The 25079-nt window shown below is 42.0% G+C and overlaps 1 protein-coding gene and 1 non-coding gene across 23 annotated transcripts in view; both read right to left on the reverse strand.

The window, feature by feature from the left end:
• BRD7 (bromodomain containing 7) overlaps positions 1 to 19590 on the reverse strand; it is a 55659-nt gene extending 36069 nt beyond the window's left edge. For 9 of the 22 annotated variants that reach the window (XM_055366027.2, XM_055366026.2, XM_055366022.2 and 6 more), the window contains exons 1-5: positions 19319 to 19590; positions 18683 to 18891; positions 5373 to 5502; positions 5005 to 5062; positions 589 to 733 (exon numbers count right to left, since the gene is read on the reverse strand). In XM_055366027.2, coding sequence (XP_055222002.2) covers positions 589 to 733; positions 5005 to 5062; positions 5373 to 5502; positions 18683 to 18891; positions 19319 to 19367 — 591 coding nt within the window. In that variant the 5' untranslated portion in view covers positions 19368 to 19590. The remainder of the gene's footprint in view (positions 1 to 588; positions 734 to 5004; positions 5063 to 5372; positions 5503 to 18682; positions 18892 to 19318) is intronic. The other 13 variants (XM_063700196.1, XM_055366035.2, XM_019012558.3 and 10 more) reach the window with 2 other exon arrangements.
• LOC115931150 (small nucleolar RNA U13) lies at positions 2729 to 2832 on the reverse strand. Its single transcript, XR_004067699.2, has one exon. It is a non-coding gene; the product is annotated as a small nucleolar RNA U13 (small nucleolar RNA).
• Positions 19591 to 25079: the final 5489 nt, after the last annotated feature.

Here is a 25079-nt window from a genome sequence, read left to right on the forward strand (position 1 = left end):
AAAAGAAAGTGTGTAGCACTTCCCCCTTCACTCTCTCCTGCTGCCATATGAAGACATGCTTGCTTCCCCTTCATGTTCCAGTACGATTGTAAGTTTCCTTGGGCCTCTCCAGCCATGTGTCCTGTACAGCCTGTGGAACTGTGAGTTAATCAAAGCTCTTTTCTTCATAAATTACCCAGTCTCAGGCAGTTCTGTATAGCGGTGTAAGAATGGATTAATACAATATGCATATCTCATATGTCTAGAAATAGAAAAAACCCTCAACTTTCATTAAAACATTAGTTCTACTTGTATTGATCTAAGCTAAAAATTTCACTCTAAGGTTGGAAAAAATATACTGTGGAACACATATCAAACTCAAAATTTCGCTAAAGACAAAAATAATTATGAATGAAAGATATCAGGACCTATTTCATCTGGTTTTCCATCACCAAACTCATAAAGTTTTCTGAAGCAGAAATAAACAAAGATATTGGACCTTAAAATAAACTCAACTCTTTGCAAAATAAAAGGTCAATGAGAAAGATTCTGAATATCAGACATGCAGATTTCTACCAAGATTTTGTGTATATAGGATTGAAGAGTTACCTTTAGTTCTTCTATGGACTGATAGTCATTGTTCTTGATCTTTTCTTTCATGGTACTAAAATCCATTGGGTGTTTAATGATCATGGAGTAGCCAGGAGCAATAAAATCAGTCACAGGAAATGAAAAGAAAGCACTTGGATCTTTTCTGTAAAGATATGCAAAAGACAATGTAATATTTTATTCTATTACAAACAAATTCATTGGTCTAGAAGCAGAAGTCAGAGGAAACCCTTCAGATGCAGAAAGAATTTGTAATATGTTAACATATTTTTAACTGAAAACTGAAGAAATGATTTTAAAGTCTATTAAGTATTTAATAACAAGGAAGTTTTACATCCTAGCTGTACCCTCAGGATGGAGATTTCTTTCTTTTAAAATACACAGCCTCATTAATTAACAGCTACACTTATACAGGAAAACATGAAGCAAAATAAACAACCTCAACTAACTGACCAATGTTTTAACCTTTGGGAGATTAGCACTGCATATTTTTAATCAACCAAAGGGGAAAAGGCCAAAATAGTAACTATGAACATACATCTACAATCCTCCATATTAATTTCTAATAGGCTTGCATTTCTGGTCCATGCATGTCTATTTTCTCCATAAATGGATATAACTTCTATCATGTGTATGTGGGGGATGCTAAAAAAACTGACATTAAAAAGGTCCTCTTAAATACCTCCGTATGTGTGCCAAGACAGGACTGGACCAAAAAAACCCCAAAATCAGAAACTCAAATTTGAAAACTAGTGCTTTTCATCACAGACTCACAACACTGGCTGTACACTAGAATCACACAGGAGCTTTAAAAAAATTCCAATGCGGGGAAGAAGCAGGAGGAAGACTCAGCCTAGACCCACTGTACCAGAAGCTCTTGGGGAAGAAGGGTAGGGTCCAGGCAGTGATATTTCCACAGATGAGTACTGGCATTGGGATTTGAATATTTGGCATTTGTATTTCCAGTATTGTCAGGTTGAGAATGAGTGCTTTATATGATTAAATCATTATGCTAATTTTTTTTTCCCTCTGGAAATCTGGCACACCAAAGGTTTTCTTACTCCACAGAATAACAGTAAAAATATGGTTTAAAAAATAACAACTTCTTTAAAAACATATTTACCATGTTGCTAGTCCCAGTGGTAGGCACTTGACATATTTTATATCGAATCCTCACAAAAGCCATCAAAGTGGTGGTATCCTCCACTACCGGAGGATACTGAGGCTCAGTGAGTTTGAAATTCTCTATCCTGAGTCATGCATTAAATAAAAGAGTTGAAATCTGACTCAGGTCTATGTGAATCTGCCTTTGTTTTTCACAGTAGGATGCCTAAGCAGTGAGACTAAAAAATGACAACAAGCAAAAATACACAGTCAGGACCCATACATCAAAACGTGCGCTGTCCATAGGAGTTACCGTAACGGCAGCATTCACCTCTGGGTGGCCTCCTGCAGCTACCCTTTGGAGGAAATTATCTAACTCCTACGTCAGTCATTTTAATACAGAGCCCCATCTAGTTTTGACCAAAAATGCTATTATCAAACTTGATCAACTAGATTTTTTTTTTTTTAAACCAGGCTTAGCTCCTGGTAAGGATGAAGAATCATCCAATCACTAAAACTAATCAAAACAGTGTGGCTCTGGGTTCTAATTCCCAATGTCTTTAGACTAAGAAATACTTTCTGAAGTGTTTTTTCATTAAGACTTTGTTTCTAATTGACATATAATAATTCCACATATTTAGAGGGTACAGTGTGACGTTTCGACACATATATACTAACATACATATATACAAGGATACTTCGGTATCACTGTGTAATAATCAAATCAGGGTAATTAGCATATTTATCACCCCAAACACTTGTTATTTCTTTGGAATAAGAACATTCAAAATCCTTTCTTTTAGCTATTCTGATGTATATAATAAATGGTTGTGGACTGCTGTCACCTTACTGTGCAACAGAAGACCAGAGCTTATTCCTCCCATCTAACTGTAATTCTGTACCTGCTGACCAACCTCTACCTTTCCCTCGCCTCTGGTAACCACTGTTCTACTCTACTTCTATGAATCAACTTTTTAAGATCCCACATGAGTGAGATGATGTCATATTTGTGCCCTCACCATATTTTCTGTCTTCACATCAGATGGGTAATGTGCTGATGTAGTAACAAAGTTTGAGGGCAGTATATCTCACAAAGGAACATGAAAACCCAATCATTACACTTATGAACTACAAAAGGATCGTGCAGTATTTGTTCTTCTGTGTTTGGCTTATTTCATTTAACATGATGTCCTCTAGGTTCATCCATGTTGTTACAAATGATAGTATTTCATTCTTTTTAATGGTGGAATAATACTCCATTGTGTATACATACCACATTTTAAAAAATGCATTCATCCATTGATGGGCACTTAGACTGATTCCATCTTGGCTACTATGAATAGCACTGCAATTAACACAAGAGTACAGGTATCTCCTGGACATACTGATTTCATTACCTTTGGATATATACCCAGTAGCTGAATTGCTGGATCATACGGTAGTTCTATTTTTAATTTTTTGAGGAACTTGTTGTCCATAATACTTGTCCATAATGGCTATACTAATTTACATTTCCACCAACAGTATATATAATTTCCCTTTCTCTACCACATTCTTGCCAGCTTTGTTTTTTTTTTTTTTTTTTGTCTTTTGATAACAGGCATTCTAATTGGGGTGAGGTGATTTTGACTTGCATTTCTCTGATTATTAGTGATGGTGAGCATTTTTTCATATACCTGTTGGCCATTTGAATGTCTTCTTTTAATTAAGTCATTTCTTTTAAGGTGACATCATTAACCTACATTCTGGCCTTACGTTGCAAGAAAAACTCTAAGGCAGCCATGACATTTTACAGTCACACCTTGTAAATTGCAATGGAATACCCAATACCCAATACCTATTCACTCCTTTCGGACAAGTAGTGAAGTAATGAACGAGTTATTTAAATATAAAGACTAGATGTGATTTTTCTCATACACCAAAAAAGAAGAGAGATCAGTAAGTTCTTTTTTTTTTTTTTTTTTTTTTTTTTTTAGAAAAGATCTCATTCTGTTGCCCAGGCTGGAGTGCAATGGTGCTATCACAGCTCACTGTAGCCTCAACCTCTTGGGCTCAAGTGATCCTTCCACCTCAGTCTCTGGAGCTGGGACTACAGGTGTGTGCAACCACACTAGGATAATTTTTATTTTTTTGTAGAGATGGGGTCTCACTATGTTGCCCAGGCTGGTCTTAAACTCCTGGCCTCAACTGATCCTCCCACCTCAGCCTCCCAAAGTGTTGGGATTACAGGTGTGAGCTACTATACTCGGTTAACTTCTGATCTTAACTGCAAACCTGAACAGGCATTGAATACAGATTACGTTAGAGAAAAATTATTTACAATGTGTTCTGGGTTGACTTAAGTTCAATACAATGAAAGAAAGTCCACTGTAAAAATGTATGATCTACAACCATAAACCCTTTGCAAATAATGGAAATATCTTTGAGCTGAAAATTTAAACTCTGAGTAAAGAGAGATATCAAAATAAATATATTTATTTTATTTATTTATTTATTTTTTGAGACGGAATCTTGCTCTGTTGCCCAGGCTGTAGTGCAGTGGCGTGATCTCGGCTCACTGCAAGCTCCACCTCCCGGGTTCACACCATTCTCCTGCCTCAGCCTCCCAAGTAGCTGGGACTACAGGCACCCATCATCATGCCCGGCAAAATTTTTTTTTTTTTTTTTTTTTTATTACAGATGGGGTTTCACCATGTTAGCCAGGATGGTCTCAATCTCCTGACCTCGGTATCTGCTCGCCTCGGCCTCCCAAAGTGCTGGGACTACAGGCGTGAGCCACCACTCCCGGCCCAAAATAAATATTTTAATAAAGATTGAGTTATTCTTTTCCCTTTTAAGAACTCAACAGTAGCTTAATCTAGGCGCTGAAATTTTTAGAACCAATTTCTGCATTTAAAAGAAGGCCATAATTCCTATTTATGGTGTTTTATTTTTTCTCCTATACTTAATAATTGCTAAACATTCGTGGCATGATAAGCATTGTACAAATACACAGAAGGTATTTCCATCTATTAGCAAAGTGGAAATATCTGTATTGTTTATTCCTGGCTTAAAGTTTTAACATCAGAAATTACTTTAGAGACAGAAATTTGTCATTAAAAGTATTATGTAACACCCTTCAAGTTGCCAGGGAAACAAACCAAATAAAGAATATCTAAAAGTTAGCCTCTTGGAGTACTTCTGCTGCCAGGCAAAATATTTATCATTCACTTTAAAATCAAGTATGTTTGGAGTTAGGCACAAATGTGGTTTGGATCCTACACATCTACCATTTTAATTTCTATGTTATAAAAATATTGGAAAAACATTTACCTCTGCAATTGTCTCATCAGTTGATTCAAAGCTTCTTGAAGGGGTGTCTGTTCTACTTCTAAAGCAAAGAAGAAGGGAAAAGGGTATTTTAAAAAGGAGTATTCTAGAGATTATTATTTACTAGATCATTTTCTACAACCATTATTAAATATCTCATACAGAAATGCCATTTATCTTAAAAATATATTGAAGTTTGAGAGTATCAATCCAAAATTGAAGCTAATTTAAAGCTCTTATGCAGTTTGAGAGAAAAAACTTAAAAATTCAATCACAAAGCTCCAAATTAGAAGCTAAAACCCCACCATTTTCCTGAGCTATAATAATTTCAGCCTCCTCATTCAGGATAGTTAATTCAGAGTTATTCCAACCTTCTTGTTTGGCTAAAGAGCTTGTGAGAGGCTTCTCAGGGGGCAAGTCTAATCTCACAGGGGCGTGACACTGGAGGTCTTTTTCTGCCTCATTCTCCACCCGGTCTCGATCTCGCTTCTTTTTATCCTCCTAAATGGAACAAAGGGAGATAATTTAGAAATATTTCAGAACCAATATCTTTAAATACAAAAATCATTTTAAGGGGTAAAAACACATCATTGTAAAGAAAATATTCTTAATAACAAGCTCAATGTACTTTACTGCCATCTACTGGAAAAGGAGAGAATAATACGTTCACGAAGGAAAAAACAAAGGGGGTCTCTATGCCAGAAATAACCAGTTAGAAAAACAATACTATCCAAAAAAGCAACATAGTGTATATAGAAATAAATCTAATAAAAGATACCCAAAACCTTTTGGGAAAAACTGTGAAACATTACTGAAGGTCACAGAAGGCCTGAATAAAGGAGATATACTATGTTCATGAATTCAGAGTCAATCCTCTCTCGTTATCAATACATTCGATGTAATGCCAATCGAAATTTAAAAACAAAAATTTCCATGGAATTCAACAAGCCAATTGCATTAATTTACCTCGAAGAGTGAACGATTAAGAACACAACAGTTTTGAAAAAGGTCAGAGTAAGATGATACGTCTTACCAGATATTAAGTTATTTGTATAACGTGATAATAAGACAATGTGGGTCTGACACACAGACAAATAAGCCAACAGAAGAGATCAGAGCCCAGAAACAGACCCATGTACATAGAATAATCTTAGTATATCACAGAGGTGACATTATAAGTCAATGACAAAAGGGTGGTGCTGAGACAACTGTTACCTGAAAAGAGAAAATAAGAATTTGAGCTCTACTTCATTCCATACACAAAAGTGAATTCCAGATAAAGACTTAAATGTACAAAGCAAAGCTTCAGAACTTCAGATAAAAGTAAAGCATCTTTAAGACCCAAGAGTAGAAAAAGACTTTCTTAAAAAGATATAAAAAGAATAAATTTTAAAGGAAAACCTTGATAAATTTGATATTAAGTTGATAAATTTTGGTACCTCAACAAAATCCATGAGCCAAGTTAAAAATCTAACGATAGACTGAGATAAAGTACTTGAAACACAACTTATAAAACATTAAGAAAGATTCCATAAAGAGCATCTATAAATCTATGCAAAAAGGCAAAAAATCCAAAAAGGAAATAGATAAGTGATATCACAGGTAACTCACAGAATAAGAAATGTGAAATGTTGAGAACATGAGAACTAGCTCAAGCTCCCTAGAACTTGGGTAATTATAGATTTAAAAACTAGAAGGCATTTCACCTCTCTTTGGCAACATTTGTCTGAAATGTCAAGTTTTGATAAAAATGTAGAGAAATGGGATTTTCATACCTTGCAATTGGGTGAATAGGAACAATCCTTAGTAGAGCAATTAGCAATATCTAGCAAAGCTAGCAAAGCCTTTAACCTACTTCTCAACTGCTACTCTCTGTGCATATACCAGAGAAATTTCCTGTCGTATGGTCTACATGGAGACTTGTACGAGAGTACTGCAGTATTGTTTAAAATAGTAAAAAAATAGGAATAATCCAATGCCTATTAAAAGGAAAATAGATTAATAAATTGTGTCATATTTACATAACAGGTAAAGTAAATGAGCTAAAATTGTATTGTATCAACACGGATAACATTCAGAAACAATGTCTGGAGAAAAGTTGCAGAACAATTACTGTTACAAGCTAAGTATGAAAATGTGTAAGCATACATTGTTTACAGATGTATGCAGAACTTGTAATTATAAAAACATGCATGTGATATACACCAAATTCAGTACAGTGGTTCTCTCTATCAGAAAGAAAGACAGAAATGGGACTCTGAAAGGGTATAAGGGATCTCTGTCTGCCCTCTTCTTTCCTTAGGGGGAAAAAAAAAATATATATATATATATATATACACACACACACATATCTATATGGCTAAATGTTGAGATCTGCTAAAGCTGGATGGTTGGCATCAAGATGGTAGTTTTATTCTCTGTACTCTGCATTTTTAAAATTTAAATTTTGAAGTAAAATTGTCCAACAATGCCCATTTTATGCTCATCAAAATCAAGACTCTCAACAGGATCTTATGGACTCAAAAAGCTATTTTCTTGGCCTATGCCCTATTTTTTATTTCTAGTATCTACAGCAATGGTTCTCAAAGCATGGTCACCAGACTGGCAGCATCAGGATTATTTAGGATTTTGCAATAAACAAAAATTTTGTTTTGCAAGAAACAAAAATTCTTGTGGTTTGCAAGCTTTAGTGTGCATTAGAATCACCTGAAGGTCTCATTAAAAACACAGATGGCTGGGCCTTGTCCCTAGAATTACTGATCTGCAGGTATGGGGTAGAGACTGAGAATTTGTACTTTCTAACAAGTTTCCAGGCCATGTGGGTGTTGCTGGTACAGGGACCACACTTTGAGAATCACTGATCTAGAGCTCTGCACTCTATTTTCAGAATCCAAAGCGCCTAATACAGAATATATGGTTGTTTTAAAAGTTCCAGAGAGCAGTTATAAACTGAACTCATGCTTGATCCCAGCTACCACTGTTAGTTGATTAATGTATTTTTACCACCTCACAACATATTCTGTTGCAGTAATTCTTAACTTTGGAAAATTTTAAATCCTTCGTCCAGAAATACTGGTATGGATCTCGGTAGGCTGGCAAGTTTAGAAGATCCATTCTATGAAATAACAGCCACAGAGACACAGATTCCTTCCTATTAAATGTGACCTGTGAAGAAAGGACAGCTTGAGAGGCAGTACGCATTCTCCCAGGTAGAAAAAACTCATCCAGTGCCAGTGCCAAGAGTCTAGAACTGGGGCCAGCAAACTTTTTGGTCAACGACCAAACTGGGCCAAGTGCAGTGGCTCGTGCCTGTAATCCCAGAGCTTTGGGAGGCTGAGGCAGGTGTACCACTTGAGGCCAGGAGTTTGAGACCAGCCTGGCCAACAAAGCGAAACTCCATCGCTACTAAAAATACAAAAATCAGCTGCGGGTGGTGGTGCACGCCTGTAATCCCAGCTACTTGGGAGGCTGAGGCAGAAGAATCGCTTGAACCCATAGGTAGAGGTTGCAGTGAGCCAAGAACGCATCACTGCACTCCAGCCTGGGCGACAGAACAAGACTCTGTCTCAAAAACAAAACAAATCAAAACAAAACAAAAACCAAAAACGGCCAAACTGTAAACATTTAGGCTTTGTGGCCCATTAAGTTCTGTCACAACTACTAAACTCTGCTTTTGTATTATAGTATATGTTGTAGTATGAAAACCACCACAGATAAAATGTAAATGAATTAATTTGGTTGTGTTTCAATAAACATTTATTTACAAAAACTGTTGGCCAGCTTGCTAACCTATGCTCTAAGAGTCCAGCTTCATCCTTAAAATACTCTGCTGGCTGGATGCGGTGGCTCACCCCTGTCATCCCAGAACTTTGGGAGGCCGAGGCGGGTGGATCACTTGAGCTCAGGAGTTCGAGGCCAGCCTAGGCAACATAGCGAAATCCCGTCTCTACAAAAAATACAAAAATTAGCCAGGAGTTTTGGTGTGCACCTGTAGTCCCAGCTACTTGGGAGGCTGAGGTAGGAGGATGGCTTGAGCCCCAGGAGGTGGAGGTTGCGGTAAGTCAAGATTGCACCACTGCACTCTAGCCTGGGCAACAGAGCCAGATCCTGTCTCAAAAAAAAAAAAAAAAAAAACAAAAAGAATAAAGTAAAAAACCACTCTGTGATCTTAGGCAATTCATTTACTCTCATCAGACCTCTTTACCACATGCAAGATGGAGATTTAACTGTTATTATTTATCTTACAGAGTTGATGAGACGGTCAATCATAAACTAGCCAAGTGGAAAAAGTACCAAAGGAGGGTATAATGTTTCTGAACTACCCCTACCTAGTATCTTTACCTAGTTATCCTGGTCTACCGTAACCACTTTATCATTCAGTAAAGCAAAAAGTCTTTGGGGCTAGGGAGTCCAAAATAAAAAAAGAATATAAAAACATATGCTTGGAAACTACCCTAAACTGAATAGAGATATTGTAGCATGTTATTTCCAGACTGAGAATCAGGAGATTTAGCTTCTAGTTCACCAGCATATGACTTTTAACAAGTTACCCCACTGTTTTAGTCTCAGTTTCCCATCTGTACAACACAAGGCTGTGATCTCTACAGGTCTCTCTCCACCTAAAATTCTGATTCCAACCTTTACATTTTCTTTTTCATAATTCAGAGTATGTTGTAGAATCTTGTTGTGAATGTCACTTATTAAATGAATATAGTTACGTAAAACCATAAGTTAACACAGTTCTGGTTAACAGTAAATTCTGTTAATTACACAGAAAAAACTAAGCAAAGATATTAGTGCCATTTAACTTTAGGTAGTTAAGGAAGAAGGGTTTACAGTTAGTTTATAAAGCGGGTTTAAATTCTGGCCTCGTCACTAGTAGGTGACAAAGCTATGATATGGATAAACTATGTAACTAGCTATGGCGTCATGGATAAACTATATAATTTTTTGGAGTCTAATTTTCTAATCTTTAAAATAGACACAACAATACATACCTCACAGGACTATTTTAAGGATTAAAGGTGATAGTTTATGTGAAGTTTTAGCACATTACTTAGCACATGATGGACACTCATTCATTCAATAAATAAAAGAGGCTTTACTGTTTGGCTATATAGTGAAAGAGAAAATATACACAGCCCTACTCTTACGGAGCTCAGAGTGAAACAGCAGAGATGTTCATTAAATAACTCATTCAAAAAACAAACAGGTTTATAACAGCAGAGATGTGCATTAAATAACTCATTAAAAAAAATAAACATGTTTACAACTAATTGATCACAACCAGCTACAGATTTCTTTGTTCCTTCCCCATTCCCACTGCTTCACTTGACTAGTCTTAAAAACAACAACAAAACAGATTTCAAGGACAGAATAACTTTTGGGTGAAAATAATTTAGACTGGAAAAGTGTGGGAAGGTTTCCATGAGGAAGTAACATCTGAGCTGAGATCTGAAGGAGAAAGAATCTAGTTAGGTTGGGGGTGGAGGTAGGTGTGTGGGAACAGGATTCCAGGCAGAGGAAACATCTTGCGTGCATGAAGATCTGAGGCAGGAGAAAGGAAGAGGGGCTATTTCTATTAACTACAAACACATTTACTTTCTTCTGACTGGATTCTAATTTGCCCACAACTTGATGGCAAGTTATTTTATTAATCTGTGTGTAATGCTTTTAAAGCAAATCTTTGCTCAGATTATTAGGATTTAACACTCACCGAACCACATTATTCACTCAACAAATGACATTTGCCTGTTCTACTGGAGCTCCCTCTGGACAGGGGTCCTTGTCTTATTCAGCTCCATACCTGCAAGCTCAGCAATGCCTAACACATAATACTTGCTTAGTATTTGCAGAAGTAATTAATCATAGGAGACAGCATGAAACAGGAACACAAAAGCATGCAAATTAACAGCTAAAGTCCTTAGTAATAAGTACTGTCCCTCAGGTTGGTTACTTTCGGAGGATATATACACATACATATATTCAAGTGATGCTCCAATATGCAAAACAATGTAGAGTTCCCTTTTAACAGCTGATTTTAGAATCCAATGAAAAATGTTTCATTACCTGGCAGTTGCACATCATTTTTGGCCCTAGGCTGAAAACAGCATTTGCTACACACGTTAGCCATTAGCTCTATGATGCTTTCCCCTGGCTGCCCACGGCAGAATGACGCATACCTTTCCCTGGACTCCTGGAACAAGTTAGTCAAACCTCCCTTAGGATTTACCAGGTCCTGAGGTTTATTTATACTTTCATGTCTGATTCCTGGGTCCAACTTTGAGCTCCTGTAGGATTTTATTTATTTATTTACCTATCTTAATCACTGGAGCCTAGTACAGTCTGGCCAGATAATAGGTGTCAGGTAAATATTTGTTGAATGAAGAAACAGATAAACAGCTTTCTATCAGAGGAGCAATGCTACTCATAGGCCCCTTTTCTGAGTTCTTCCTTCCTTGGAAAGGTCTTTTGGGGTTGAGACGACTACCTCAGGAGGGACACACACAGACCAATGCTGAGAAAGGGGGAGGGTTTTCTGCCAAGGCAGATAAGCCACAACAGCCCAGAGATCCCAGGTGTGACAGATGGCACAAGTCAATGAACTGTGTTTTGCCAGAATTCTTACTTTGCTTAATACAATTAGTCACTGCTCCTCTCTAGTTAAAAGCTACCTCATACTCTGTGGCTCAGTTAAATCAGCAATACGAGATACTAACAGCACCTGCCTCACAGAATTATTTCTAAGGATCAAAATAGTAAATATACACAAAGAATTCAGAATAGTGTCTGGCAGACAGTAAACACTCGGATGTTAGTTATGAGTCTGCCTCCACTGTTGGACTTAGTATAGATAGTGCTTTAATAAAATAGGTATTTACTGGAATTTACTGTAATTTTCATTAAAGTTTTACTTAATTTTAGCTTTATATATAATAACATCCTATATGTGTTAATGCTTTTGAGTAAAAAATTTTTTTTAATGACTACTATCTTTCTCACTTTATTCTGATAACATTCCTAAGCAATGTGACTGGCCTAACTTCTTTCAGCAACTAAACCAGAAGTCGACCTACAAAGCTATTAAGACATCATTTGGGTTAGGACTATGTTCTTCAGAATAGCAAGTGAGTTTCAATAAAGGAATTGAGACCACTCGTCTGAGCTATTTCAATAAAAAGCTTTCTATGCGGGTCTCCTTACAGTTTCCACTCTCTCCATTCAATATTTGTTAGATACTGTTACCAGATTTATGTTACCAACACTCAGCTTTTATCATTCTTCCACTCAAAGTTTCTGACTTCCCACTGACTACATAGCGAAGCTCAAACTCCTTACTCTGCCATCTCAGCTGCCTTTCAGATCTTACCCTATCCTCCCCTCCATGCATTCTGTGTTTAAAAAGAGACTTACTTTATGTCCCCTATACACATCTCCTTCTTGCCCATTTTTGAGCTAATCCTCTAACAACAGCTCCATAATCCTCTGGTGTGTGGGCTTCCTGACCTCCACGTCTCTACGCAGTGCCTATCATTCTATTCAGGGATCATCATCTAAAGTCAGCACATAAATAAAAACTGGGTTGTCAAATCGCCTTGGAAAATACCTGAAGTAGCCCATTAAGTACAATACTCATGACTTACGATCTCAGAATACTTCTACTGAACTACCATAAAAAGAGCCATTTCTCTCAGGGCATATAGTTGACCCCATGTTAACTGAACATATAGTGTTACATCACTGTATTTTGATTTCTAAAGCCCAACTCAAATGCTGCTTCTTGAGAAAAGTCTTCTGTGATTTCCCCCAGCTCCATGTACTCTCAGGAGACTCAGAACTAGAACCCTGCCTCTGTTAGGGCACTGACTTTATTTCCCCATGTGCTGTGGGCAGAGGTTGCTGCCTACTTTAACAACTCTTTCAGATTAAAGACCTCTTAAGGGCAGAATTTGAGTTATTGTTCTGGCATTAACTGTGAGACTTTGGTAAAGTTACTTAACCTCCCTGAGCCTCAATTTTCTCATTAATAAAAGAGGAGATAGTATGATCCAGTAATTCTATTTGTGGGTGTGTATCCAAAAGAAGTGAAAGTAGGGGTCTTGAAGAGAACTTTGTACAATTCATGTTCCTTGCAGCATTATTCATAACAGCCAAAAGGTGGAAGCAAACCACATGTCCACTGACTGATAAATAAATAAAATGTGGTATATCCATACAATGGAGTAGCAATTAGCCTTAGAAGGGAAGGACATTCCAACACGCGCTACAACAGACGAACCTTGAGGACACTGTGCTAAATGATATAGGACAGCTACAAAAAGACAAACACTGTATCATTCCACTTATAAAAGCAGTCAAATTCACAGAGACAAAGTGGAATGGTGGTCGCCAAGGTCTGAGGAGAGGGAGAAAGGAAAATGGGGAGTTGTTAATAGGTACGAAAAAGTTCTGGAAAATAGTTGCACAAAAATGTAAATACACTTAACACTACTGAACTGCACACTTAAAAATAATTAAAATGGTAAATTTTATGCTATGTGTATTGTACCACAACCCAACAAAATAGAGACAGAACACCAGTCTCACAGGATTACAGTAGGGAGTATAGTAGGATGATGTACATAAAGCGCTCAGCACAGAACCTAGGATGTACTATATGCCTGATAAGTAGCAGTTGTTATTTGTAAAACGTTAACGTGTAGTTTTTTCGTGTTATAATCATAATGGGTGTGTATATGGTTATTTCCTCTACTGTGATTTTAGAAATACTTCTGTAATTTTTATAAATCATTTTATCAAGTTAACAGCCTCACAGAATTTTACCTATTGCATCTCAGTTTTACTTAACTATCCTCTTGTGTATGTATGACTAGATCAGATGGCATGAGCATTTTTTATGGCTGTTATTTTATTTTTTACATAACATGGGAAAATATAAGACTGAACATTTAGGAAAGGAAAACTAATGTTTTAAGAGTCATGCCAGCAGGCAAATTCTTTATCAACTGCTCAGCATCAGAATGTTTAAGGAATAACAAAATTCATCACTTTCATAGGGGTGGTGTCTGGTGGAAACCAAAGCACGTTGTACCCCTAATGCTTTGGTTGGCATTAAATACCACTGCTGTACAGGGAGCAATACTGCTGATCCTACCCGTTGGGGCATTTTAAACTAATATAGTTAGAGCCTTCCTACTCAAAACAAGAAAATCACTTAACTGAGGCACTTTTGAAAAATTGTAAGGCTTTACGTTGTGTGTGTGTGTGTGTGTGTGTGTGTGCGCGCGCACGCTTCCCCCAACTTTATCTTATTTTCCTAAGTAACAGATTCCTAATTTTTAGCAAGGTACATTACCCCCATTCACTCCCCGCAACTAAAATGCCAGACATGGTAGCTCACACTTGTAATCCTAGCACTTTTGGGAGGCTGAGGTGAAAGGATCACCTGACCCCAGAAGTTTGGGACCAGCCTGGACAACATAGCAAGACCCCATCTTTACAAAAGAATGTTTTTGAAAAAATCAGCTGGGTGTGGTGATACATGCCTGTAGTCCCAGCTACTCGGGAGACTGAGGTGAGAGGATCACTTAAGTCCAGGAGTTTGAAGCTGCAGTGGACCATGATTGCACCACTGCATTCTGCCCTGGGTGACAACACGGGATCCTATCTCAAAAACGAAAAAAAAAAAGACATTTTCCGGTCTCCCTAGCAGCTAAGGTGACTATGTGATTAGGTTCTGGTTAGTAAAACATAAGCAGAAGTTATGTATGCCTTTCAGAAAAACGTTTTGAAAGGAAAAGGACATCCTTTGTCCTCCATCCAGCTGCATGGAACTGAGAGAAGAGTCGTCAGTCCCTCAGAATCATACATACTCTAGCCCTTCTTTCTCCCAAGAAGAGATCACAGCAACTACTATTCCTAAAACTCCCTGGACATCCAGAACACAGCTCACAGAGGTATCTCTAAGGTCTCCCTCCCTACATAACACTAGCAAAAAGAATCTCTCCCTGCTTCCCTGGTCTAGCCTGGAAAAAAAGAATGACCCAAACAGTCCCTACAGAACCAGTGACACCCCAAAGGATCTGAAGTCTCTAGCCCTGAATGTAAAATAGAAACCATCCCCCTACCTGTCCTATTCTGAGAGGTGTGTCCAGAAGAGACTGTGGATATGAACCCATTTTAGGTTGCAATGACATCAAAATACAATGGGACTAATGATCTTTAGAGCCACAGTCAAGAAAGGATAGAGTGGCTGGAACACAGGGGGGAGAACACTTCTAAGAACCCATCCTGAAGATATTCTTACACGAGTGTACAAAGATGTGTGTACAATGAGGCTCACTGCAGTATTACATGTAAGATTTAAAAGTAATAATCATAAGTATGGTATATCCATATAACTAAATACTATGTAATCGATATAAAGAATAAGATAACGAATAAAACAAGAAATGAAGAATATTAATGTATCAATGGGATTATGGTGGTAACTGCCAGAACAAAAACCAGAGTGGTTCAAAGTGGTTACCTCAACTTTTGTTAAACACGACGATGGCCGGAACAAAGAGCACATAAGAGACAAAGGTTGATAAGCCACGTCAACACACTTGGGAGACGGAAGGCAAATGGGGTGATCTGCAGAACAGAGAAAGCAAGATACTCCCGTATGCAGAGAGGTGGACACCTTTGAAAAAAGCCTAAATCCCAGAACCCTGGAAAAGCTCAGAACTGGGGGAGGCAGGGAACCTGAGAGTCTCCAAATCTCGAGACGAGCCAAAAGTGAGGAGAAATGCCAGACTCAGAAAACTGGGTGGTAAGACCTTCAGCCCCTGCCCCACAGTTGGCTCCAGAAACACGGATAAAACTGGCAAAATCCATCTCCTAGGAGAGGAGGATTTTTCTCTGGAGAAACTAAAAATCCCAGAGAAAACATCTGTAAGGTACAGACATTGGGGCATTCTTCACCAAAATGACCGAGTCCCTGTTAGTCACTCTACAATAAAGTCCATCAACTGACAAACTCTGTCTAGGTACAAAGCATTTAATCAGCTTTGTACAAACTGCAAAAGCTCAACAGACAACTAAAGATGCTTTCAACAGAAAACAGAGACAGACAAATAAATGGAAGAATTTGGGAGAGAGAGACAGGGCAGGGAGCAAAAGAAAACTTAGGAGAAAAAAACAGGAAAAAACTTCGATTAATATCCTCAGAGAAAGAAAAGAATATACTGCATCTAAAACCAAGAACAGGGTGCTAATTCAAAAAGGACAGTTAGAGAACAAGAAAAAATTCTTGGAAATCCAAGGTATAAGATCTGAAATAAATCCAGAAAAGTCAGAAATTTTAGGGATGTTCCCTGAAGGAAGAACCCTCCCCCGCCCCACACACACCCAGAAAAAATATGAGAAAAACATAAGAAAATTAGAGGATCAGTTCAGGAGTCTAATATCTAAAGGGCAGGAGTTCCAGAAACCAAGAAAAGAAAAAATTGAGGGAAAGAAATGAACACAGGAATACTTCAAGCACACAGCTCTGAACTGAAGGCACAAGTATTCATTGTGAAATGTCAGAACACTGAAGATAAGGGGGAAGATCCTAAAAATTTCAAGTTAGCAAATACTGGTCATATGCAAAGGACTAAGAATCAGAATGGCAACAGACTTCTCAACAGCAAATTTAGAAGCCAGAAAACAACAAAGCAATGCCTTCAAAAGTCTGAAAGAAAATAATTTTCAATCTAAACAAGCCAAACCATCAACCTGTATGAGGGCAGAATACAGATTTTCAAACATGTTAGAACTTATAAAATCTACCCCCTGTGTATGCTTTCTTAGGACGTTCCTAGAGTTAAGAGTCCACCAGAACAAGGGAATGAATCAAGAAAGAGGAAGGCATGAGATCCAGGAAGCAGGTGAAGGAGAGTCCCAGGAGGCCTTGACAGCAACTAATTCAGCCTCCAGGAGACAGAGAGCTGTAAGATAAATGTCTCCAGAGGAAAATAAAAAAGGAAGTAAAGAACTCAAATGAGTTTCATAAATCTTAGAGTTTGGGAAGAATTATTAAGCAATAACCAAACAAATGAAAGCAATGATCTAACTAGTTAAGATCAGATCTATATTTGCATACTATACTTGTCTACAATCACTTTAATATTGATTTAACCAATAATTGTGATGTAGCTATACCTTGAGCAAGGGAAACTGAATTCTCATCTTCCATAACATGATGTCGGTAGAAGATACAAACTGCTAAATCAGTAAATAGCAATATAAACCTTTATTTTGAAATAGAAATAAGTAGGCAAGGAAAAATACCTAAAAAGTGTCCAGAGTGGAGCAGCAGCCTGCTTTGTGTCAAAAAGCTGTGTAGTACTCTTGACTTTTAAAAATCATCTTTACTACTATTAATTAAAAAAAAACAACTGGTTACCTCTGAAGAGGGAGTCTATGTGAAGGATTGGGGTGAGGAAAACTTTTTTCATTTTGTGTACTTTTGCACCACATGAACTACTTTTAAAAAATCAAATGCATATATGGGTTTTATAATTTAAGGAAGAAAACAAAACATTACTCCTACCTAGCCAAAGGTAATAAAAACTGGGACAAAAGGGAAGGAATAGACTTAAGAAATCCCCAAAATAAGATCTCTAAGACTTGGTGACTTAGCAATGTGTTCAATCACATGGAAGAGAAAGCTCCTCTTGTATATATAAACATAAAAAAATTATATAACTAACCAATGAAAATTTACCTTCACAATAATTGATTTAATAAGTCGTTCGGTGGCAGGTTAAATTTGGAAAGTTAATAACAGTAATAACAATGTTATTATTATTAGAGACAGAGTCTCGTATTATTGCCCAGGCTGGAGTGCAGTGGTGTGATCATACCTCACTGCACCTCAAACTCCTGGGCTCAAGGGATCCTCCCACCTCAGCCTCCTGAATAGCTGGGACACAGGTGCACACCACCAGGCTCTGGAAATTTTTGTAGTTTATTTTGCAGAGGCAGGGCCTTGCTATGTTGCCCAGGCTGGTCTAGAACTTCCAGCCTCAAGCAATCCTACCACCTTGGCATTCCAAAGTGTTGGGATTACAAGTGTGGGCTACTGGGCCCAGCCATTAATTATTATTTTGCCCAGCTTTCAAACCAAGATGGTAGCTACTCATTCTTTTCTGTTAAATGCAAATGGTTAAGAATATCAATCTCCATTACAGGTTTCTGACCAAATTTTCTCAACAGACTACAACACTGTTTTAAAAGATTTAAAGTTGCTCATTACAGATTTGGCATTAAAATATTTATTTCAGAACAAACTTTAAACCCCAGTAGATCCCACTCACTTCTGAAATGACTATTTTTGACAATCCTCGAACACTGAGGCTTTCTTGAGCATGGCTTTTTACCCTGCCTAGATGGAAAAAGCGTTCTTTGAAGCAGCTCCTCAAAATTTGTACTTATTCCTCACCTGATGTGCGAGTACAATTGCCTAAGAGTATAATTCAAAAACGATTTGCTGAAACTCATAGATGATTCATGTCTCCATTCTGTCCTGCTCCTCCTCAAACGAGCCAGATCTTAGAGGCGTTTGTTTTCCCCAGATACAAAGAAAATAAAATGAGGTTGGCAGCTGGAGGAGGCAGTACCGTCCGCAAAGCCAAAGCAATGTAACCACTTGTACCTTAACTCTTCTCCGTTTTCTCCCCTTTTCTTCCCCTGGAATCTGCTTCTCTCCTTTCTTTCTCTTTTTCCGCTTTCTGTCCTTGTGTTTGTCATGATCGTTTTTGTCTTCGAAGAGGCTGGAGTCGTGCCCCGAGCTGCCCGTGGAGAGTTCGGTGACTTCGTTCCCTCCTACTTTGAGGACCAGCTTCAAGGGCTTCTCTACATACTCTTAAAAAAAGAAAAGAAAAGAAAGGAAAGCGCGTCGATTAAAGTCGGGGCTCTCCAGGGAGTGCTAAGGTTGCAGAGCGCGAAGGCGCGGCAAGCCCGAGGCGGCTTTGGGCGCTCCGCGAAGCACCTGTTGAATGACGGACCCCGGCCCGGGGGTGCGGCGGCACCGCCCGCCCCGAACGCTCCCAGGCCTCCCGGGCCCGCCTCATGTCTCCCCACCAGAGACCCACCGGACCAGGGGGACCCGGGTTCGAATGCCGCCGCCGCACGGGGGGCAGCGCGGCCTCGGGCAGGACGCGCCCCCTTCGCGGGCCTGGGCCTGCCGTGGGAGGGAAGGGCCCCGGGCCGCCCCAGAGCCATTGGGAAAGAGCGGAAGCCCGGCAGAGCCGCCGAGGGCCCGCCGCCCGCACCCCGGCCCACTCCTCACCCTCGTAGAGGTGTTTGTCCGACTTGTGCTTCTTGTGCTTCTTGCCCATGTCCGACCGGGCCCCGGTGCCCGCCCCCCGCGCCAGGCCCAGGCCGTGCGGCGCCGCTTCCGGTCCGGGCCAGGCGAGCGGAGGGCGGGAGCGGGGCCCGCGAGACCCCGCGCCGCGAGGCAGGGGGGCGGCGCGCGCCGGGCGGCGCGATGCCCCTCTCGAGAAGACGGCGCGCGAGACCCGGCCGGAGCCCGAGAGCGGCGGCGGGGGGGCGCGCGGCCGGCGCAGAGGCGGGAAAGAAGGCCCGCCGCGCGCACAGGGTACCGGCGGCTGCGCGTGGCGGCCCCTGGCGACCGGAGGTGGTGCTGCAGCTCGCGGGCGGCGGGGGCGGGGCCGGGGGCGGGGCCGCTCAGACTCTTGTCTTTCTTCCTTCCCTCCCTTCCCCTCAATTTGTCTGTCTTGTCTCTGTCTCTGTGTGTCTCTCCCTCCGTCTCCCCTTCCCTCCCTTCTTTTTACTCCCTCCCTCTCTTTCTTTCTCTTTCCCTTCTTCCCTTCCTTCCTCCTTCCTTCCTTTCTTTCTTCCCTCCTTACTGCCTCCCTTCAAGCCTTCCTTCTCTCTTTTCTTCCGCCCTCATCACCCTTCCTTCTCCTCTTCCCGTCTCCTTCCCTCTTTTTTTCTTTTCTTTTTTTACCCTTCCTCCTTCCCCCACTCTTCCTTTCTTTCCACTTTCCCTTGCTTCTGTTTCTTCCCTTTTACGATATTGACTGAACCCCATACTGGGTGCCAGACCCAGCAAACTCAGCACATTGGTGACTGAAGATTCTAATCTTAAAAAAAACTTATGTGCTGATAGGTGAAGGTTTCCAGATGTTTTGACTGTCTTTACTTCTAGCTGTATGGTGCTTTGTCTGTTTTCAGATAAGCTCATAATTATAGTCTTCTCTTAAGAAAGGATCTGTTATCAGTCATTTATACTTTAGTAACAATTTAGAGCCATGAATCACCTCTCCCAGGAAGATTTGTAGCTTTACCTTGAACTTCAGTGGTGAAATTATAGGCTTATATTTTAGGACCCTATTGTTGGCAACTAATAGAAACCAATTTGAATTATTTCAAGTAAATAAAAAGGGATTTATTGGTTTACATGTCTAGAAATGGCAAGAATAAAGCTTGCCAGAGGGAAGACAGGAACCAAGGATGTAATGCTGTTGACTGGCATGCCAGCTCGCTCTCTCTCTTGTCTCTCTGTATATCGGTCTCCATCTCCCCGCTTCTTTCCTATATGGCTGGAAACATGGCCACCATCTGCTTCTGAGGCCTCTTCTTTATAGTGTCCTGACCAGCTGGGAAAAAGATCTCTTCCTGTCAGCTTCACCTGGAAAACAGTCCCAGGGAAGGACTCTGATTGGCTTGGCTTGTGTCACATGTTTTATGGGACAGGGGATGGGAGATTGATTCAGCCTGGATGCCAAATCTACCCCCTCACCCCCTTGGCCAAGAGAAGTGGAGTCTGTGATTGGCAGCCCCTGCCAGACTTCTATGGTTAGCCAGGGAAGATGAGGTTCTTCAAATGAAGAGAGTTGCTTTTTCATGAAAGCTAAAAGTGTGTGTCTATTATTTCCCTGTAACAAGCCTCTCTGGTGTCTGTGAGGTAGAGATCAGGGTGTGGGAAGAGGGGTTGTGTTGGGGAAGAGACCTTCTGCTGCTCTGAAATCAAGCCAGCAAGGCCCCCGAGGCCCCTTAAGCATAGGGCAAAGCTTGGTTTCAGCTTTTCATCCACTATCTATAACTTATTTTGCTTTAAGAACCACTATGCCAACTCCCACTGTGGGTCTGGCCTCTATTGTGGCATTGCCTTGCTCCAGGCTTAACCTGTGGGTTTACCTGTCTGCTCCTCATTACCCTGGGTACCTCCTTGGTACTTACAGTGCCTAGCACAGTGACTACTACTGTCCAAATGCCCCTCAGAGGAAAAAGGTCTGGTGAACTCATCCATACTATCAAGTTAGTAATTTCCCTACCCTCTCAAGAGTGATTCTACATAGGTCACAAAGTGGTCACATCAATGGAAAGTGAATAAGAGTACGTAGCAGAAAACACCTCCCAGAAAAATGTTCCTGGAAGTGGAAGCCCAAACTCATCTAGTTTTAAATTCTCAGCACTAATACCATGCCTGGCACATAGAAGGCACCAGAAAATGCTAGTTGAGCTGCACGGTCCTGGTTCGGGCAGACTCCCCCGAGAGATTTCTGCCTGCTGCCATTCATGTCCTCCCAGTTGAGTGTGGAATGGCCTGGAGACTGGCTTCAGAGCAATAGAATATGGCAAAGATGATGGATGTCACTCCTGTGATGAGGATACATAAGACTTCAGTCTTGCTTGCTGACTGTCTCTCTTGCCTTCTTGGCTTGCATGTTTTGATGAAGTAAGCTGCCATGCTGGAGAAGCCCATGTGACAAAGACCTGAGGCTGGGACCCAGTTGACATCCGGCTACAACTGAGGCTATCAGTCCAACAGCCTTGAAGGATTGAATCCTGCCAGCAACTGTGTGAGCTTCAGAGTGGATCTTTCCTCAGTGGAGCATTCAGATGATACCTCAGCCCTGGCTGACATCCTGATCACAGCCCTGTGAGAGTCCCAGAAGCAGAGGCCCCAGTTAAGCTGTGCCCAGACTTCTCCCCCAACAGCCCAACAGCTCTTGAGTGAGTGAGACAGAGCTGACTTGAGTCCTGGGGTCACAGATGCTTACAGGGTCTGTGACCTTGGCATGTCCTGAGAGGGCTGCCTACCTCTGAACCTTGGAACCAGGGTGAGGTCATTGGGTGTGCTGCTGCAACAGGGTGGTTGTAAAGATGAAAGAAGATAATGTGGTCAGAGCGCCGAGAGTAATGCCTGATATGGTAGATAGTAAATGGTCAATAAATATCAGCTGCTAATACTAACTTTTAAATATCTGTGAATGTCACTTTCCTGCTCAAAACCATCTTGTGGCTCCCTGTCTCACTCGAAGTCAAAGCCAAATCTGCACCTTGGCTTTCAGGGCCGGATCTGGCCCTCATTCGCTTTCCAGCCCCATTCCCCTGTCCCCCTCCTTCCTCCTGCCCCAAGCCCCTGCTTCTCTTCCCTGTGTTCAGAACACTCTCCCCTGAGCTCCTGGAGTGGCTTCTGCCCTCATATCACCTTGGTCTCCCCTGTGACCACCTCAGAGAAGCTTCTGGACCACCAACTCACACACCCTTCCCCTCTTCCCTCAGCCTGTGCAATGCCTTGTTTCTCTCCGTTGCACCTACAGCCTCCAAAATTATGTTGAATATCTCTTCCCTATCTGTGTGCGTGTCCACCATCTGTCCACTGGCTTCCCAGGTCCCCAAGGTTAGGGACTAGGTCTGTCTCACTCCTGGCTGTGTGCCCTGCACTTAGCACAGAGCTGGGCTCAGCACAGGCCCTGGAGAAATATTTGTTGGACAAATGAATACATCATAATTACTGTGTTGTGATAATAATTCTCTTCCTCCTTCCTCCTCTTTCTGGTGGAGACACGAGGTGACTGGAGGCCTCCGGGAGAGTCTGTGGAGGAGAAAGCCTGGCCACTGGGGGGTGTGGCGTGCCCAGGAAATCTCTGCGCAGCTCAGCTTGGAGGTGGCCCCTCTTCAGCCTGGCCTCTCTGCTGAGGAGTTGTTGCCCAGGGTGCCTTCAGGCCTTGGTGCTCTGACAGAGAGGACGCTCTGGGACACAGCTGATGTCCTTGCCACCTGACCCTGAGGTAGAGTGTGGCCTTCATTGGTTGGGTGGGATGAGGGCTGGGCGAAACTCAGGGGCCTTGGTTCTGGTACACCCACTGGGAACCCTTTATAGCTATTCCCCTATAGCCAACAAATGAAAGAGGGCTGCTGGGTGCTGACCTATGATCTGGACAGACTAAAAGCCTCAAACATCAGGGGCTTCTGAGCCCCCTCGCCTCTGTTTGGCTGTACTCCTCAAAGCCCCCTTATGCAGCACTGAGGCAGGATGGGGAACTCCTGAGACGGAGAGAATCCTTGGGCTACTAACTTCTTCTCCTGCTTTCCTTTGTCTGAATCTCAGTTTTCTCCTCTGAGGGATGGGCAGAACCAGCCCCGTGCAGCCTGTGTGGCTGGCATGAGGGTTAGCAAAAGCAAGGAGTGAGAAATGTTCTGGCACAACGCAGGCCTTCCCAAGTGTAATGGGGCAGACGGTGGGTGGGAAAGGGCCGGTTCTCCTGGATACTCCATGGGGATTCCTGCCCTCTGTCCTGGGGTGGGAGGTGGCATTCCCTGAGCCCAGGCCCCCAGCAGCTCCAGCAAGTGCCTCATTTGGCACCAGGAGCAGGTCTGGGCCTTCCTGGTGCCAGCCTGATGCCAGCCTGTGAGTACTGCTGGGAGAGGCCTCAAGAGGCTGAGGCTGGTTCAGCAGGCAGCTCTGTGGGGAATCAGTGGCCTGGGGTGATTCGCTATGACAGGTTGTTGACAGTGCAGCTTCCAGGGTTGCTCACGGTCACTGGCGGAGCAGCCCCAGCTGCTGCCTCTGAGTGAGGAAAAGAGAGAGGCGGTGGATGGCCGCCATCCACGCGGGCATGCCACATGGCCTCTGCCCACACGGTCTCAGAGCTGCTTGCCGGAGGGCAGCGAGCCCAAGCCATGACACTCCCGGCTGCCAACCCCAAAAGTCATTTAGCCTCAGAGCCCTTGATCAAATAAGACAGAGGCAACATCAGGACCTTCCTTCCTTCTTTCAGTTCATATTTTGTGTGTGCCTACTATGTGCTGGGGGGTGCTAGGAACACGGTGGGAGTAAAATAGACACAGCCCTGCCCTTATGGAGAGCACAGTGAGATGCATGTTAGACAGAGAACACAGACAAGTGTTTAATCATGGCCATGCTAACGGTTAGAAAGGAAAACAGCAAGCTGCTGTCCGGATAGTGCTCTGACCCAGGCTGAGGGCTCATCCAGGCCTAACCTGGAGGATAAGTCTTGGTTAGGTGCCCTACAAGTGGAATCTGAGGCGTGGATCTGTTGGGGTGGCAATCGGGGAGAAGCTGGGAGAGAAGCAGGACGGGGTGGGGAGAAGCAGAGAAAGAGGTGGTCTCAGCCTCAGCCCTGTGCCACAGTGATGGCGGGGCGAGGGGGGATAGGGAACATCAACTGTCCAGGGAAGAGTCCCACCCTGTGGGAGGTGGCTGGCCTTTTGTAGCAGCGAGGTCTGCCTGATTGTCGCCTATTACAGAGGTGACTCTAGTTTGTCCCAAGGCAATTCTCTGAGGGAGGTGTGCGGCTGCCTTCCATGAGTGGCCGACACTCCCAGCTGCTGGTGATGCCCCTCCAGCAAGATGTCCCTTCAGGAGAGGTGAGCCAAGGGGGCATCAGCTGCATCTACTAAACAGGCAGAGAGGTCAGCATGCGCAAAGGCGAGGGAAAGTTGGGTGCAGTCAGGGAGGAGAGGAGACCAGGTTTGGAGCAAGAGAGATGATGGGGACTGTGTCTGGAAGAAAGGGTGGGCTGGGCAGAGCCTTTCAAGGCATGGCAGAGATGCTTGATTTTATTTGGGATGCCCATGAAGGCAGTGGACGTGGGTGCATGGCCAGATTGGCAATTTAAGAAGAGCGCTTTGGCTTCTGAATGAAGGAAGAATTGGAGTGGGTTAGGAGACCTGGCAGAGAGACCAGCTTAGAAGTGACGTGGTCTTCAAAGGGGAGATGGGGGTGGCTTGGTCTAGCGTGGATGATGTGGGGATGGTGCAATGGGATAATTCAA

Source organism: Gorilla gorilla, chromosome 18, assembly GCF_029281585.2.
Source record: "Gorilla gorilla gorilla isolate KB3781 chromosome 18, NHGRI_mGorGor1-v2.1_pri, whole genome shotgun sequence".
NCBI lineage: Eukaryota > Metazoa > Chordata > Mammalia > Primates > Hominidae > Gorilla > Gorilla gorilla.